Source organism: Python bivittatus, unplaced genomic scaffold, assembly GCF_059951505.1.
Source record: "Python bivittatus isolate LINGU-HERP-01145 unplaced genomic scaffold, Pbiv_v1 ctg000480_np1212, whole genome shotgun sequence".
NCBI classification, from domain to species: Eukaryota; Metazoa; Chordata; class Lepidosauria; order Squamata; family Pythonidae; genus Python; species Python bivittatus.
Genome location: NW_028277075.1, coordinates 97,702,107 through 97,718,627, shown reverse-complemented (window position 1 = coordinate 97,718,627; position 16,521 = coordinate 97,702,107). Strand labels below are relative to the sequence as shown.

At 36.2% G+C, this 16,521-nt stretch overlaps 1 protein-coding gene across 4 annotated transcripts in view; it reads left to right on the top strand.

The window, feature by feature from the left end:
- The window catches only part of NEB (nebulin), a 211,260-nt gene that overhangs the window by 49,390 nt on the left and 145,349 nt on the right, over positions 1-16,521 (top strand). For all 4 annotated transcript variants that reach the window (XM_088146548.1, XM_088146545.1, XM_088146546.1 and 1 more), the window contains exons 34-46: positions 2,632-2,736; positions 3,159-3,266; positions 4,000-4,311; positions 5,360-5,566; positions 6,166-6,270; positions 6,566-6,673; positions 7,847-8,158; positions 9,059-9,265; positions 10,702-10,806; positions 10,973-11,080; positions 12,488-12,799; positions 13,680-13,886; positions 15,332-15,436. In XM_088146548.1, the coding sequence (XP_088002674.1) occupies positions 2,632-2,736; positions 3,159-3,266; positions 4,000-4,311; positions 5,360-5,566; positions 6,166-6,270; positions 6,566-6,673; positions 7,847-8,158; positions 9,059-9,265; positions 10,702-10,806; positions 10,973-11,080; positions 12,488-12,799; positions 13,680-13,886; positions 15,332-15,436 (2,301 nt within the window). The remainder of the gene's footprint in view (positions 1-2,631; positions 2,737-3,158; positions 3,267-3,999; positions 4,312-5,359; positions 5,567-6,165; positions 6,271-6,565; positions 6,674-7,846; positions 8,159-9,058; positions 9,266-10,701; positions 10,807-10,972; positions 11,081-12,487; positions 12,800-13,679; positions 13,887-15,331; positions 15,437-16,521) is intronic.

The following is a 16,521-nucleotide window of genomic DNA, read 5'->3' as shown; positions in this document are numbered from 1 at the left end:
CTTCTAAATCCAATGAAGGAATGAAGGAATAAAATCAAAGAAATTGAACCTTGTATTAAATAATTATGCCAATGCCCCTAATAATAATTTCCCCCATTTCTATTGGGTTTATTTCCATCTTGTATTTTAGTATTCACTTTCTGAAGAATAGAAAAGAATGTCCTACTGATGAGGGGTGTTTTTTGGGGGGGTTCCTTTGAGTCAGTGTTGACTCCAGGCAACTGCCTAGAGTAGTCCCTGCAGATTTATTGGCAAGATTTTCTGTCATTGCCTCCTTTCTAGGGCTCAGACAGAGTGACTGGCCCAAAGTCACCCAGCTGGCTTCGTGCCTACCATGGGACTAGAACTCCCAGTCTCCCAATTTCTAGCCTTGTGTATTAATCACTACACCAAACTAGTTCTCTTGGAGGAATTAGCCAGACTTTATCTAATGATCATGAGCCTCTGCATGACTGGAATTTACATGTCATCTATATAATGCTGTCTCTAAGCCATGTATAAGCTGATTTTCTGAGCCTGACAAACTCAGGTTAAAGTGCCCAATTTTTAGCATCATTTGAAGGTTGAAGCATTGCAACTACTTCTTCCTTCTCAGATGATATCCAAAGAGATCATTTTTTTTTCAAACTCTGATGGGCTGATGCCCACTGCATTTTCTTCAGTCTCTCAACTTTTTCCATAGTTTTTGAAGTTTTTGCCTTTTCCCCCCCAACTCTCTGTGGAGTTTACCATGTCCGCAAAGTATTCGCTCACAATACTCAGGGACTCAGAACTGATCTGCTCCTCCCACCATTTCAGAAATCATCCTCACATCACTAAGCCAGATCCTAAAGACTGTGCATTCTTCCCTTTCCACTAACAGCCAAGTTGCTTTGATCCCAAAGGGCTTGTAATATCAAATGGAATCCACTGGAAAAAAATAAACTATGTTCAGGGTATTATTTTTTTTAATAAGAACTTTATTATATTAAGAATACAATTAAAAACAAAAAAGAGAATACAGCAAAGATAGAAAATAGAGCTAAAAGAAAAAAGACAAAAACCAAAATAGTGAAGATAGAACGGAAAGCAACTTCCGACTATCTCCCATACAGATATAAATACAAATTTAAAAAAAGTTAATCTCTTACCACTAGTTAATCCAAATTCACATTATTTCTATCAGCACAAACCACCTAATTATTGTGGAGTCCTTGGGGTTCTCTGAGCTTGGTTCTTTTCTTGCAAACGTTTCATTATCCAGCTATGTGTAATGTGTTAACCCCATCTCATTTTAGCACTGAAGATGTTACCTAGCCAGGTAATGAAATGTTTGCAAGAAAAGAACCAAGCTCAGAGAACCCCAAGGACTCCACAGTTCAACCCTGAGCTACACATATTCACCTCTATTGGTACCTAATTATTAAAACCTACAATCAACACTTTCATTCTCCCCCACCCCCACCCCCACGAGCATGTAATCTAAGAAGGGTTGCCATAAGGAGATGAACTGAAAAAACAATATTATCTCTTATCACTACTATTAATTTTGCCATTTAAGCCAAGTCCATTAGGTTAATAATCCATTCTTCTGCTGTAGGTATTTATGGGACCTTCCATCTTTCTTGGCTTGTTCATCTTCCACATTCATCTATAACAACATCTTATACATTTTAACAGTAACATATTCATAATTTATACAAAAACATTTAAACAGTTGCAAATAAGTATATCAATAAGATATAAAGCCTTCTAACTCTAACTCTTCTTTTATTTTAAAATTTAATTCACCTTATCCCTTCTAATTTTTCCCAACAAAAGAGGATTTTATTCTTTTTCAAAGTATCTATCAAAACAGCATAATCCTTTCCCTTCCTTGAAATCCTTACTGATATTTCTTTAGGCCTAGTTATATCCACGTTTTCAGTATTAAATTTAAAATCAAAGTGTACCTGAAAGACCAACACATCTCTTGATTTAACATATACAGTTGCATACTTAGAATTTATACAAAGTATATATGTTACAGCTTTAACAACATAATTAGGAAGCAAGATAACCAGAATTTATCAGCTAAATTCCATAAGGCTATATTCATTCTAGTAGCTAATGAACAGATTTGTAGCCTATTAATAATATTTTGAAATAATTTATTTTTAGTTATTGAATAAGCTTTAAGAATAAACATATACACAAGTGATTGAGCCTGAGATTGTAGCCTATAATAGTCATCAACAAAGCCATCTGTTTCAGCCTGAAGGAAGTTAAGTTAATCATGTTTCCCCTTTAAAAATCTAGTTTTCTGGATATCTTTGCTCTGCTAGTGAGCCTACCAGGATCTTGTAGGTTTTATGATGATCTGGAAGCTGTTGTCTGATTAATTATAATTGTTAATTGATTCAACTTAGCTACTTTATAGCAAAGGTATACATTGGAAAATGTAATAACTGATTCTAAGGACAATTCTTATAACCTGTTCATATGACCATCCTTTTCTCCCATGGGGGAAAAAAACCCTACTGTTTCAATGGCTCCTGAATAACTACACATAGGTTGCAATCTTATGCACTTAAATAGCACATCAATGCAACTGTGGAGTGTTGAAATAAGGAACTTCAGGATATATTATTGTCTTGTTTCCTTGCTTTTCAGAGACTGTACAAATCCTCCGGGGAAGAAATGAAGCATACATATAATTTGCCTGCAGATGCCCCTCAGTTTATCCAGGCCAAATACAATGCAGCGAATCTCAGTGATGTAAGTGACTATTCAAAGGCTGCGCTTAATTTATTCTGTGGTAAATAATGCAGGTTTTGATAATAAAAAAATTATTCTGATATTCTGAAAATCAAATACACAACATATTTGGTATGTGATGACATAATTGTTTATCACTTGTACATGATGTACTGAGCTAAGTGCTTTCCTTTTTTTCCTATCGGAGAAGGGAAACAAGAAAGGGAGGGATCAAACACTGAATGTCATGACAACGGAGGCTCTGCTGACATAACTGGCCATAGTTTGAATCCAATAGATCAAGCATAATCCAGAAAGGGCTACCTGAAGGTGTACATTCAGAATGCCCAGATAAATGCATTATATAGACTACTGGATTCTAAGTTAATCAACAGCAATGACTTAAAATGACTTGTTAAATCAGTAAGATGTTCTTTTTTCAGATTTATTATAAATATGGCTATCATGACCTCATAGCCAAAGGACACAGTGTACTGGCTGATGCCATTCCAATTACTCTAGCCAAGGCCTCAAGAAACATTGCTAGTGATGTAAGTAACCCTACTAAGTTCTGTGTATGTACTATCAAAATTATGAAAGTTGCTCTTAGCTTGTAAATGATTAAAAAAATATTTTCTCACACATTACCTTCTCTGTGTTGTATCAATCTGTCCTTAGGGTTAAATGTTCTTGCTCAGAATTTCTACTGTCTCAGGTTGGCAATGCCATCAAAGAACTTCTTGCCACCCTCATTCTATTGCTTTAACCTCCTTTTTCACTACTGAAGACAGGTGTGAACCTGTCATTGCTTCTTCTAGTGGAAGTTATTGAGTGGTTGTTCAAGAGCTTAAAATTGCTGAAAAAAATGGGAGCAGATTATTGCACAACATAGACAGAACTAAATATTATGCCATATATCTTCTCCCATCTCCAGCAGTTTGGTCATCTGTATGTATTCTTTTGCACAGACTATAATAGTAACTTCCAGAAATTCTTGGCTTTCAGATTCTCAGCTCAGCCTGCAGGAAAGCATGATTATAATCCAGCAATACCTGTACAGGCATAATTTCACTTTTCCTATCATAGGAATTTTTATTTTTGAAGGAGTCCTGTCATGTCCAACTCAGTGGTTCACTTAAAATGTGATTTTCTTTATTACTAATATAAAAATGAGTGGTGAAATACCAATTACTCGGGAATTTTTTTCTTGGCTGGTTCTATACCAAGTTTCACTGTCCAGGCCTAACTACTGTCTCTCTTTTGTCTCTCTGACTGGAACTCTAGTTCAAATACAAAGAAGCTTACAGAAAGACAAAAGGAAAACAGGTTGGTTTCCGAAGCTTGCAAGATGATCCTATGCTTGTCCATTCTATGAATGTGGCAAAGATGCAGTCTGAGCGTGAGTACAAGAAGGATTATGAGAAGAGCAAGACTTTCTATCACACGCCAGTGGAGATGGTCAGTATCCAAGCTGCCAAGCAGGCTCAGGATGTAGCCTCCAATGTCAACTACAAACATCTGCTTCATCATTACACCTACCTGCCAGATGCCATGAATGTGGAGCTGGCCAAGAACAGGATGCAAATTCAGAGCGATGTAAGTAGGACAATATTCAAAAAGTCACAATTCCCCAGAGATGGCACATAGTTTACGTATATACTGTAGACATTAGAGTTTACATAGCAAGCAATGAGATTTTTTTTTCTGGAATTGTTTCTAAGAGTAAGTTAATTTTTTATTCCTTTGTTTTTAACCACTGGGTCAGATTGGTCATTCTTAAGGATGCTCTAGCCATTAAAATGGCTTTCTGTGCTACCAAAGGGGAGGTGTGGGAATATAACAGGTCCTTGGATTCTCATTTATCTCTCATTCCCAGAGGAACTACTGCTTAATCCTGCAAGGGAGACCCATCTGTACTGATGATACATCCCAGTTTTTCAGATAACTTCATCAGTGTGATAGATGGAGATTCCTTCCTAAAGTCACATTTGGCAAAACAGTTTGGGTCGGGACCCTGATTTAAAGGGGAAGGAGATAGCCGTTGGGAATGTTAGAATCCCTCACGTAAACTGCTCTTTATTGGGAGCTGAAACATTCTCTGCCATGGCACCTACCTCATGGAACTTTCTTCCCCCTGAAATGAGGTTAGCTCCATCCCTGTTAATGTTCTGAAGTCCCTCAAGAACTAGCTATGTCACCAAGCCTGGGGGTCCCAGGGGACTGTTGAAACTGAATGCTAATGTTGGCTGAAACACATTATTCAGCTTCCCAAGAGCTTTTGTCTCAGTCTAAAATGAATAAATAATGTTTTATGATTATGGGTATAGCTAGTATTTTTTGTAGAGTGACAAAAACAAAAGAAGTCCATCTTGGAAGAAAATTATGGAAATACTGTTATCAAACAGCCTAAAAATGAAGTGATTTTGTCTCTCACTTTGCCTACCTATGCATGGAAGTGTAAACATAATATCTGCAAATCTGTATGTTATGAAAAGGATATTGAAACATTTAACTTAAAAAATATAAATGCATCCCATTGGGGTGCCTCTGCTTATCTTGAGAACTACTATATGTACTTCCTGATCCTTTGAAATGGTTTTCCCCAAGCTTCCAGAGCTTTAAATCTCCTTTTGGTTTTCTCCAGATTGCTTACAAAGATGACTACAACAACTGGTTCAGAGGAGTGGGATGGAGTCCCCTGGGCTCAATGGATATGGAAAAAGTTAGAAAAGCTGGAGAGGCGTTAAATGAATCTAAATATCGCCAGCACCCAGACACATTCAAGTTTACAAGTTTGATGGACTCTATGCCAATGGTTTTGGCTCATCGGAATACCAAACAGCTGAGTGATGTAAGTTCAACCCAAAGGACATAATCCACCTTCTCTTAAATTATAGTCTTAAATAATGCAGTGGAATATTAAAATGTTGATCATCAATCCTGAGCTGGTTCAAACTTCAGTTTTGCACTTTAATTTTAAGCAAGTAAGAAATTCCTGTAGAGGCTCTTCCATATAACTTTCAAGAATTGCAAATCCCCAGCTATACAGCACTGAATTGGATTTGTTATCCTATGCTGACAGCTTTCCAAGCAGTCTTTATATGTACTCTGGGTACAAATTTCCCTTTATCCAACTATTTCTAGAATTTTGCCTTAGTCAGAATTGTTAAATGCTTAGATATTCAAAGAGGATTAGCTTTTTAAGTAATTTGATGAACTGTATATATTTATGGGTATGGTAATAGCTTGATTATTCTAAAGCAGGCTTCTTAATCCCTCAAAATATGTTGGGGTTATAGTTTCCAGACAGTACAGTATTTGACCATAGTAGTTAGGAATTCTGGGAGTTACAGTCCAAATATATCTGGAGGATACCAGTTTAGGCAACATAATTTTAAATTAAAATGTGCACCTGCTTGAAAGATGATGCATATATTGTTTTTCTTTCAGTTAAACTATAAGGTAGAAGGTGAGAAACTAAAACACACATACCATTTGGATCCAGATGTACCGGAATTTCTTCAAGCAAAAGTCAATGCCTACAATATAAGTGACGTAAGTACTTGACAGTTCCTTTGATGTCTACATCAATACATAAATTGATGTAAGTTATTTATTGTTGGAAAACCAAAATTGGTGCATTCATTTTATACTTGTATTTTTCATTTTTTAAACCTCTTGTTAAATAAAAGACTAGTGTTTTGTTCAGTTAAATGGGTATAAATTGTATTCATTTTAATTGTAACTCTCAACTTAAAAAAAGCCCTCATGTTAATGTAAGAATATTCATAGGTCTTCACTGCTGGAACTTAACTAGAGGTTTTAAGAAAAATCATTTCTTCTCTTTAAGAATATATACAAAGCAGACTGGAAGAAACGGCTTGCCAAAGGCTATGACCTGAGAGCAGACGCTATTCCTATAGTTGCTGCAAAAGCTACACGCAACATTGCCAGTGATGTAAGTCAATCCTGATAAAATCTTTTAAGGTGCTTTCAACATACAAATTTTCAGGCTATTAATACATCCAGCCTTGTACTGGTAGATATTTTTCTTTAGAAGCCTAAGAAAAATGTTATTTCTTCCCCCCATTACTTGATTCGTAAACTACGATTATTAGGTTTTATCCTGGACTTTTTTTATACAAGTAAGATGCTTTCCCACTAACCTTTTTTTAGGGAATCAGTCATAGTATAGCATAATTTTTGCTTAATAACGTATTATAACAGTGTATCATTCTGTTAAAGGTCTGGGATATTATGAGGAACATGTTCTTGTGTCTGAAGAATCAGTAGACTCCAAGTAGCTTCTGATCTATTTTTTGATAGATATTCTGATATTCTGCTCTATTTCTTCAAATATTCTGATCTATTTCTTGTCTGAATTATCTTCAGTGAGCACTTTTAAATATAGAAAAGCTGTATTTTTTTCAAAATAGCATTTTAGTTTTTTTTCCAAAAGGAAATGTATATTTCCAATAGATTATGAAGTACTGATTTTTTTTCTTCTTTGTTCACCTTACTCTTTGTTCATAAGGATAATAACATTAGCCTGAAGTAAAGGGGGATTTTTATTAATTCATATTTGGATAATTGGTTATAAAGTTTTAATACAAAAGGACAATAAACCCAAGAAGAATATTGACATTATTTTTAAAAGCTTTTTTATTGTTAGTTTTTATTGTTAGAAGATGATCAGTTGGATAATTTCCAAGACCCACTTGTCCCATCCTGATCTTTTGCCAAAGAGGAAGGCTTACTGTCTATCATTTTCTCGCTCTTCCATATCAAGGAATGGAGAAAAATGAACCTTCATTTAAAAACTTCAAAAAATGTGTTTAAATGGCAAGGCTTGGAGGAAAAGGAGAAGTGCAAAGTAGCACAAGAGAAAAACAAGAAAGGGAGAATATAGTTTTCTGGTTTGCTCTAAAAATAACTGAACACAAATGGGACATTTTTTTAACAACAGCAACAATGGGAAAGATGTGACAGCCAGAAAGTAATCAAATGGAAACAAATGTAGGAATAAATACCCAGTGTTGAGATGCTATTCCTAGTATAGTTTAAGTGGATTTGGTACACGTGTCCGCTAATTTTGCAATAGCTTAAACATCTTTGTTTTGATTTTCTCTAGTACAAGTACAAGGAATCCTATGAGAAAGACAAAGGAAAGCAAGTTGGCTTCCTTAGCCTGCAAGATGATCCTAAACTGGTCCATTATATGAATGTAGCAAAACTACAATCAGAACGTGAATACAAGAAAGGCTATGAAAGCAGCAAGACTAAATACAACTTGCCTCTAGACCTGTTCAGTGTAGTGGCTGCTAAGAAAGCCCAAGAAGTAGTTACTGACACAAACTACAGACAACCTCTGCATAATTACACCCTTCTTCCTGATGCCATGAGTATGGAATTGTCAAGAAACAGGATGCAGATTCAGAGTGATGTATGTCATTTTTAACATCGTTGCACCTAAGATTAGGGAAGCTAATTAATGGCTTGGAGAATACCAGGGCAGCGTTTTTAATAGAATTCAGATACGGTTGATTGTCCTGACATGAAAACATGTTGGGCTTTATTTACTAGAGAGTATGTTTTTCATATGGCCACAATTAATTTGTGGGATGAATGGGTTTCAGTAAATTATAGAGATATTTAATTCTGGATGGATGGGATAGGCTTCACCTATTTCCTTTCACCAGGAGTTCCCATACACAGACTTAGATAGTTGGATCCCACTACATTTGTGCTTCTTGAATGGAGCTCTGCTGAAAACTCTCCTGCCAGTAAAAGGGGAAGGAATCTTGGCCAATCTCCTCCCACTGAGACACTCAGTGTATCATCCTTCCATCCTCCCATGTATAGAGAGGAAGTAATCGTACATTTGGAAAAACTATTGGATCAAAAAATTGCCACTGATGAGTGTTCCATCCAAGAGAGACTTTTGCTGGGTCCAATCTTCAAAATTTATATATGTTTTTATTTATTTATATAAGCAATTTATATGGCCGCCCAACTCACTCGCAGTGACTCTGGGTGGCTTACAAGAATAAAAATAAAAACATTCATAAATAAACATTTAAAAACATTTAAAAAACAGTCATAAACAGTGGGAATGGATTTCTCTTTCAGAGTAATTAACATATCAATTTGAGAGAAGACTTTCTCTGTGGTGTTGGTCAAAAGCTATCATTTCAGTACACAACATTTCTATGGGCTGGAGCATGAAGCTTGCACTTCAACTTTATGCCATGGTAGAACTGCAATTATTTTGGGATATTATGAACACTGAAACAAAACAATTTGATTCACATTAAGTTATTTCTTCTCCCTGCTTTCTTTTCAGAATCTTTACAAAACTGACTTTAATAGTTGGCTGAAGGGATTAGGTTGGGTGCCAATTCAGTCTCTGGAGGTAGAAAATGCAAAGAATGCTACTCACATTCTCAGCGAAAAGAAGTATCGTCATCACCCAGACAGACTGAAGTATACCATTGACATGGATGCCATGGAACAGGTGCTGGCTAAGCAAAATGCCCATCTCATGAATAAGGTAAGAAAAAGCAAACTGTCCTAGGAACATTGATTTTTTCCCCCTGAGGGACAGATTTAGGATTCAGAAGCTATAGTGAAATGATCTAGTAAAGATGTGCTTAATTCTTATTAGATAGCACTTATTGGAAGTTCTACCACTCAATTGCCTCATTAGGTTTTAACCATGGCATTGAATGAATAATTGATTACTGGCAAAAGAAAGTAGTTCTTCACACAGTGTATATTCACAAATTTGCTATCGTAAAGTGTGGCAATGAAATCTATCTCTGGTAATTGTCCAGGATGACTAAGTATCAAATTAAATTAGATGTTATCTGCATGGGGGATGATTATGGCCTTTGCCTTTTGCCTTTTAATTTTTTGGAGGTTTCTGGATGGGTATGGTGGTAAGCTGGATTTGAAGGACCTTTGACCAAACCAGCAGAGCTCTTTGTATGTTCCTAAGTATCTGTAACTAGATGTAGCCAATAGAATTTTTGTTAAAATAAAAGGAAAATCCAAATATGTTGCCCTGAGCCACTTGGAATATGGTGGAAGAACTGAACTTAACTGAACTGAATTTAATTAAGATGTGTATTGTAATTCCTTGGGAAAATATTGTCTTGGATAGCAGGGGATTTTACAATATGAGCTATGGGCTATGTACACAAAAAGAGGATAATGTGGCTTTTTAAGAACCATTGCCAAAACAAAGGGCTGATGGAAAACAAGCCAACCTGCTTGAAAGAATGACCCAAATAATCCATTAGTTAGGCTGGGAAATTTCTCTATAAATAGGGGTACAGTATATCCTGATTTACCGTAGCTGCCAAAATTGTCTTGGATATGGCTTCCTACCTTTCTAATACTTGTTTTCTTGTCTTGGGTTTTCTTGTGAGCTCATCTAAGTGACCCCACTCCTGTCTCCAGCAGCTTGGCAGTGAATAACTAGAATAAAAGGTCAATTGAAAAGAAAAAATATCTTATAACTCTTGTCATATTAGTTATACAAAAACTGGATCCTCTAATATAGATATGTTAAAATAACCATTTAGGAAAAAATGGCCTATTTGTTGTAGTAAGTGGTAATCTTGCAGGGGCATGATCTGATATAGCAATAGTGCCCATATTGCATTTATTCACAAATTCAATTAAGGGTTGAGTTATCAAAAAAAAAATCTAATAGAGATTACATTCTTTTATTGTGGGTTTGTCTAGCCTCTTTGTGAAACCAAGAAATTAAGCATTTCATTAATGTTTAGTAAAAAAAATAAAAAAACAAAAAAGATAGCATATTTCTAGTTTTGGAAACAAAAGCAATGATAAACCAAAGATTTAGTTTTGTTTTGCCTGGTTAAAGGTATCTTAGTGGTACAAAATGTGTGAGCAAATAAATTGGCAGCATGCAAAAAAGTAAAATGGGATTTGTCTAAACTTCTTCTTTTTAAACTGCAGAGGCTGTATGTTGAAAAATGGAACAAAGACAAGACTGACATTCATGTAATGCCTGATACACCAGAAATACTCCTGTCCAAAGCCAACCAAATCACCATGAGTGATGTAAGCTAAGCACAGAATTGGACTTATATATCAGTACATTAATATTGGGTCACTTTTTGGCTAAATTCCGAAAATACATATCCATCATTCTGTTTATCTTTTTTTATCTTTTTTTTAAAAAAAGAGTTCTAACCCTTTGTCCATATTTCCTTCTGTTGTGGTACAGAAATTATATAGGTCTGGCTGGGAAGAAGAGAAGAAGAAAGGTTATGATCTAAGACCGGATGCTCTCTCCATAAGAGCAGCTAAAGCTTCCAGGGATATTGCCAGTGATGTATGTTTAATTTTTACATTGCCTTATTATGAGGGAAAGTGTATTTATTCTTAGTCTGACCATTTCAATTACTCCCTGATATCGAAATGTATGCACCCGTATTTGTCTGGACTATTTGTGTTCACTGAAGCATGAATTCTCTTTGGCAAATCTGAGGAATTTCTTTCAAAAGAATTTTTAAGGGCTTCATAGATTATGTAGATATCCTGTTACCTGGTCAAACATGGTCCTGCAGGAATATAATTTAGTGTGTGTGTGTGTGTGTGTGTGTGCGCGCATATATATACATATATGGATCAGAGAGGAGGCTTTATATAATTGCTAGTAAATAATTATGTCCCAGTACAGTTCTTTGTTGATTGCTTCATTAACAAAGTTAATGAACTTTGTTTTTGTTCAACAAACCTTTCATGATCTCCAGGGAATTCACCAGAGGGAAATGTTGAAAGATAATCGGTACAGACTTCTGTCTTACTACTGGAGAAAAATAGCACTTACTCCATTTTCCCCAAATATTATGCCACAACCCAACCCATGAGTTAATATTATTGATTTGGAAGGGATTAATGACATTTAACTGTTAAAAGATTAATTCTATGTTACACCAATCTTATGGTTGATGCGTCACTTAGGCGATTTCCAGACAGAGGTTCAGCTCTGATTATATTCAATTTGGGCCCACCACCCTGGCCATTATATGATGCTGTTACAGAATGGTCACTTGTCATGCTATGTCCCAGCATCTTCCTGTTGCAATCTTAAGGGTTTTCACTTCTTGTTTGCAAGCAGGAAATGCCACAGCAGAAGAGACAGTGTTTGATTGAGATTTGTTGCATCAGGCATTCCTTGGAGAGGACAGGGATTGGAAGTGATGATTGATATACCCTGCCTTTTAGCTGCTGGCATCCCAGTGTGGTAGTTGGATGTTGGGACTGGATAAAGGAGCCAGAATATAGGAGCATAAGTTGTGCTTATAAGACTCTCATCTTTTACTCTGTTTACACAGGGCAGTGGTTTGTTGTGCAAAACTGGGGTGGGTGGGATACAGGCAACCACTGATTGGCCAGCTATGCTCATCTGTTGCCCAGGAACAGCAAATTCTGATTGGCTGTTGGGCTTTTGTTTTGCAGGTAGACTTTCAAAAAATAAATATTCCTGTGCCTATAACATTCTGGTATTTTTACAGATCCAGAAATATTTGGAACAGTCCTGGCAATTCCTGCTGAGTTTTAATTGTAACATCAGAAGACTTAGGAAATGTTGCATACATATTAAAATTTTATCTATACAGTAACACATATCAAATTCTTTATCAGCCTCTGTCAATGAATAATTTAACTGAACTTCCTTTCATGTGTGTCTGTGTGTGCGTACGTGTGTTGTTTTGTTGTTCGACCTGGCTTCCAGTACAAATACAAATTGGCCTTTGAGCAATCAAAGGGAAAACAGATCGGCTTCCTTAGCCTAGAAGATGATCCTAAACTTGTGCACTACATGGAAGTTGCAAAGATGCAGTCTGAGCGTGAATACAAGAAGGACTATGAGAAATCAAAGACCCGGTTCCAGACCCCCGTGGACATGCTCAGCGTCGTGGCAGCCAAGAAAGCGCAGGAGGTGGCAACGGATACCAACTACCGGAATATTATCCACACTTACAGCGCTTTGCCTGATTCTATGAACCTTGAACTGGCCAAAAATATGATGCAGATACAGAGTGATGTAAGGAAGAACTTTTGATAACTGCTCAGAAATAATTCAAGTCTTTAAATTCTGGTGTATGTGTTACTTTGCAATTGGGAGAGAAGACTAGGGAGATATACCAGAACTGTTTTTCGTTACACATGGAACTTAGCTTTTCCCCTGAAGAAGCAGGATATAGAAAATATCCAGTGGGCTGTTATCAAACTTCCATTTACAGGATAGAAATATCTGAGGCTCCTCTTCCCTCTGCAAATTTAGAGTAGATTTGAAGAGGATTTACTGGGGAATAGAATGGCACTATTGAAAACAAGATTATTTGTTTAAAGTATGGACTGTCTTGTGGAGCTGCTCTTTATATTAAAGGTTAGGATACCAGAGTAGTAGTAATAGTTAACACCATGGTCTAAGCCTGTGGTCTACCCCTAGCTCCCTGGGCGAATTTGTGTGACTGTCCCAAACACAGCCAGTGAGTTGACAATAAATGCCAGTTCTCTCTCACAGTATTGGTATGGAGAAAAATTAGAACAGGGAATCCTGTGCATGCTACTTTGAATTCCTGAAACAAATTTGGTGTATAAGACTAATAACTCATAATATGCTATAATGCACATGACATGCAAAATCACAGGATGAAATAATACACAGACAAATTCAAATTAATGTGCCATGTGCCCAGTTTCACAATGATGAAACAGTGTAGCACTGCAACAATGGTATGTATATTTTTCATTTGTCTATGGAAAAAATGCTTGCTTTTTATTCTCTTCTAACGTCATTTATAACCCAGGCTGAGGGTTCTGCATACTAAACTATGATTAAAAGGTCAATCTTTTCTTCAAATATAGAAAGTTGTTTTTCCAAACATTTCTTATAAGCTTTCCTTTCATTTTGCTTCCAGAATCAGTACAAAGCAGACTATGCGGAATTCATGAAAGGGATTGGATGGGTACCACTAGGATCTCTAGAAGCTGAAAAGAATAAGAAAGCCATGGAGATTGTCAGTGAGAAGAAGTACAGACAACATCCAGACAAACTGAAATATTCTATTCTAATGGATTCTATGCCAATGGTCCTGGCGACAAATAATGCAAAAATAATGGACGAAGTAAGCCAAAGAATTATCTATCTATCTATCTATCTATCTATCTATCTATCTATCTATCTATCTATCTATCTATCTGCTTACTTGCTAGGATTCAGATGGCTCACAATTATATAAGTCAAATATCTGCAGTCAGTAAAATGATTCATCCCAAAAACAATAAAACCAAAGAACTAAAAAGTGATGTGAGAGTCAGCAGCCTTAATATATTAGCCTCTATGCCCAAGGTCATTGAATGAGTCTGTGAGAATTGGGCACAAATTAATCTGTTGTTTGTTGATTCAATGGGTATACACATGCAAGACAGAATTTAGCTCTTAAGAAATGTATGTTATTTCTTCTACAGTATGTTAAGAAATATACTGTAAGAGAGGGCAATTATATAGGAGGCAGCTTGCCAATAGTTGTATACATTGGTGATTCATATATTTCTAGCTCATAGGTTTGATTATGGATTGTATGATATTTCTAGGTTAACAAGTGTCATCAGTATCATTACTTTCAGAGCTAGTCAATATTAGTTACTAGTATAATTTGGGCTGAAGTGGTGCATAGACTTCTATCAAATATTTTCTAATTGCTATGATGTAACTGGCTTAAAAAGATGCTAATACTGCTCTTGGTCATGTAATTTAAGGTGACATTTACATGTTTGTTTTTCTCCCAATGATGTGGCTAAGTTTTCTTTTATATTACTGAGTGATCAACAAGCAAATGCACATGAGGGTCTTTCACAAACCCACGTCTCACTTCTCTTTTCAAAATAACCCTTTTCAAAAGAGATTTGCTTATATTATGGCAGAAATACTGGCATGAGAATCTTTGTTATTTGGACTAATTATTCCAGGATTTTGCGGAACAAAAGAAACAATCATTAATTTCCAGAGGAACTGGAGGATCTTTCTGCATAATCTTTGTATAGCTAAACAAATTACCATCAGCACATGAATATTCTTGTTTGATTAATTCTACATGAGACCAAAATTAACACTTGATTTATACTGTATTGGGCTGAGTAAGCAAGGTTTAGTTTGGATTGCATCCATAATTTTTAATCCAAGTTATTAATGAGAACTGCCCATGGAAAGTTAAAAAGTCATGCCCATTTTTTTCATTCATAGGACAGAATACCTTTTCTAAGATGATGCTATTCTCATTTAAGATGAGGCTACACCAGTGCTTTGGAAACAAAGAAAAGTCCTCATCTTTTTTTCACAAATGTTGCTTTTACTCAGATTTAACAGATTCAATCCAATTAACCAAATAATTTAATTAACTAGGTAAAATGGATTGATGAAATATTTTTCAATCACCAAAGGATTGATATAAAATTAAATTAAATTATGGGTATTGGTTTTATTATGATTTTTTTTTTTTAGCAGTATGTGTTTTGAGGTCTATTTCAAAGTTATTTTTCAATGACACCTATTTCCTTCATTCTATTTCAGCACCTTTACAAAAAGGACTGGGAAGCGGAAAAGACGCAGATTCATATCACACCAGATATGCCTGAGATTCTTTTGGCAAAAGTCAATGCGTATAACATCAGTGATGTAAGTGTGCAGGTTGCTTAAGAGCTATATTTTGCTTACAGCAAGTAAATCATCAAAACTGCATGTTTCATTATTTGTCAAACAGATAAAGCAGGGACATTGGCAAGCAAAAATGCTAGCTTTGGAGTCAAGTTCTGCAGTATTATTCATAGAAAAGTCTCGTTAGCCCAAGTATTTGTTTAGGTAATTATTTTCAAAGACAAAGTCATCAGCCCAAAATCAACAAAACCATTACACCAAGTCAATAAAGAAAAAAACAGGAAAAAACAACTTACAGAAGGAAAAAAAAAATCAAAAACACTGTTCACTAGAACTTGAATAGATACCAAAGGATTATTCTGGCACTTTGTAAAAAATGCTCAGGAAAGCCTCCCAAAAACAGCATTCCCCTACTGAAACATTCCTTTCCTGGATAATAAAATAGCTCTATTTCCTCCCAGTCACCATATTGCCCTGCATATCTCTGGCAGCAGTTTTGCATCCCGCTCTCATTCACACTGACTCTTCCTTAGCTCTCTTTGCTTTTTGCAGAAAGGGAGAAAAAAATTGACCCTCCAGACAACCTATTGGGGGTGGGGTGGTTGTGGGAATAAATGGTGAAACTGCCCCACTGGAGTGCCTGGAGGGGTGGAGGAGAGTTGGGGTCAGGTACCTTAGCTACAGGAGGGAAGAGAGAAATCCCAGGATCCAGCAGGCAGAGTAAGACCCAGCCTCCAACAAATGTAAAACTGTGAAGTCCTTGGGGTTCTCTGAGCTTGGTTCTTTTTTTGCAAATGTTTCATTACCCGGCTAGGTAACATCTTCAGTGCGCTGAAGATGTTACCTAGCTGGGTAATGAAACGTTTGCAAGAAAAGAATTAAGCTCAGAGAACCCCAAGGACTCCACAGTTCAACCCTGAGCTACACATATTCGCCTCCAAATGTAAAACTGCTTCTGCAGAATTCCAGTAGAAAAGCTGCAAAGCTGCCACTGCTCCTTTGGATGCTAAGGATAGTTAAATTTCTTAATTTACCAAGCCCACAGCATCATGGGGATGTGGGACACAGCACTGACTGCAGATGCAGGTGCAGCTTGTTTGTGAAAA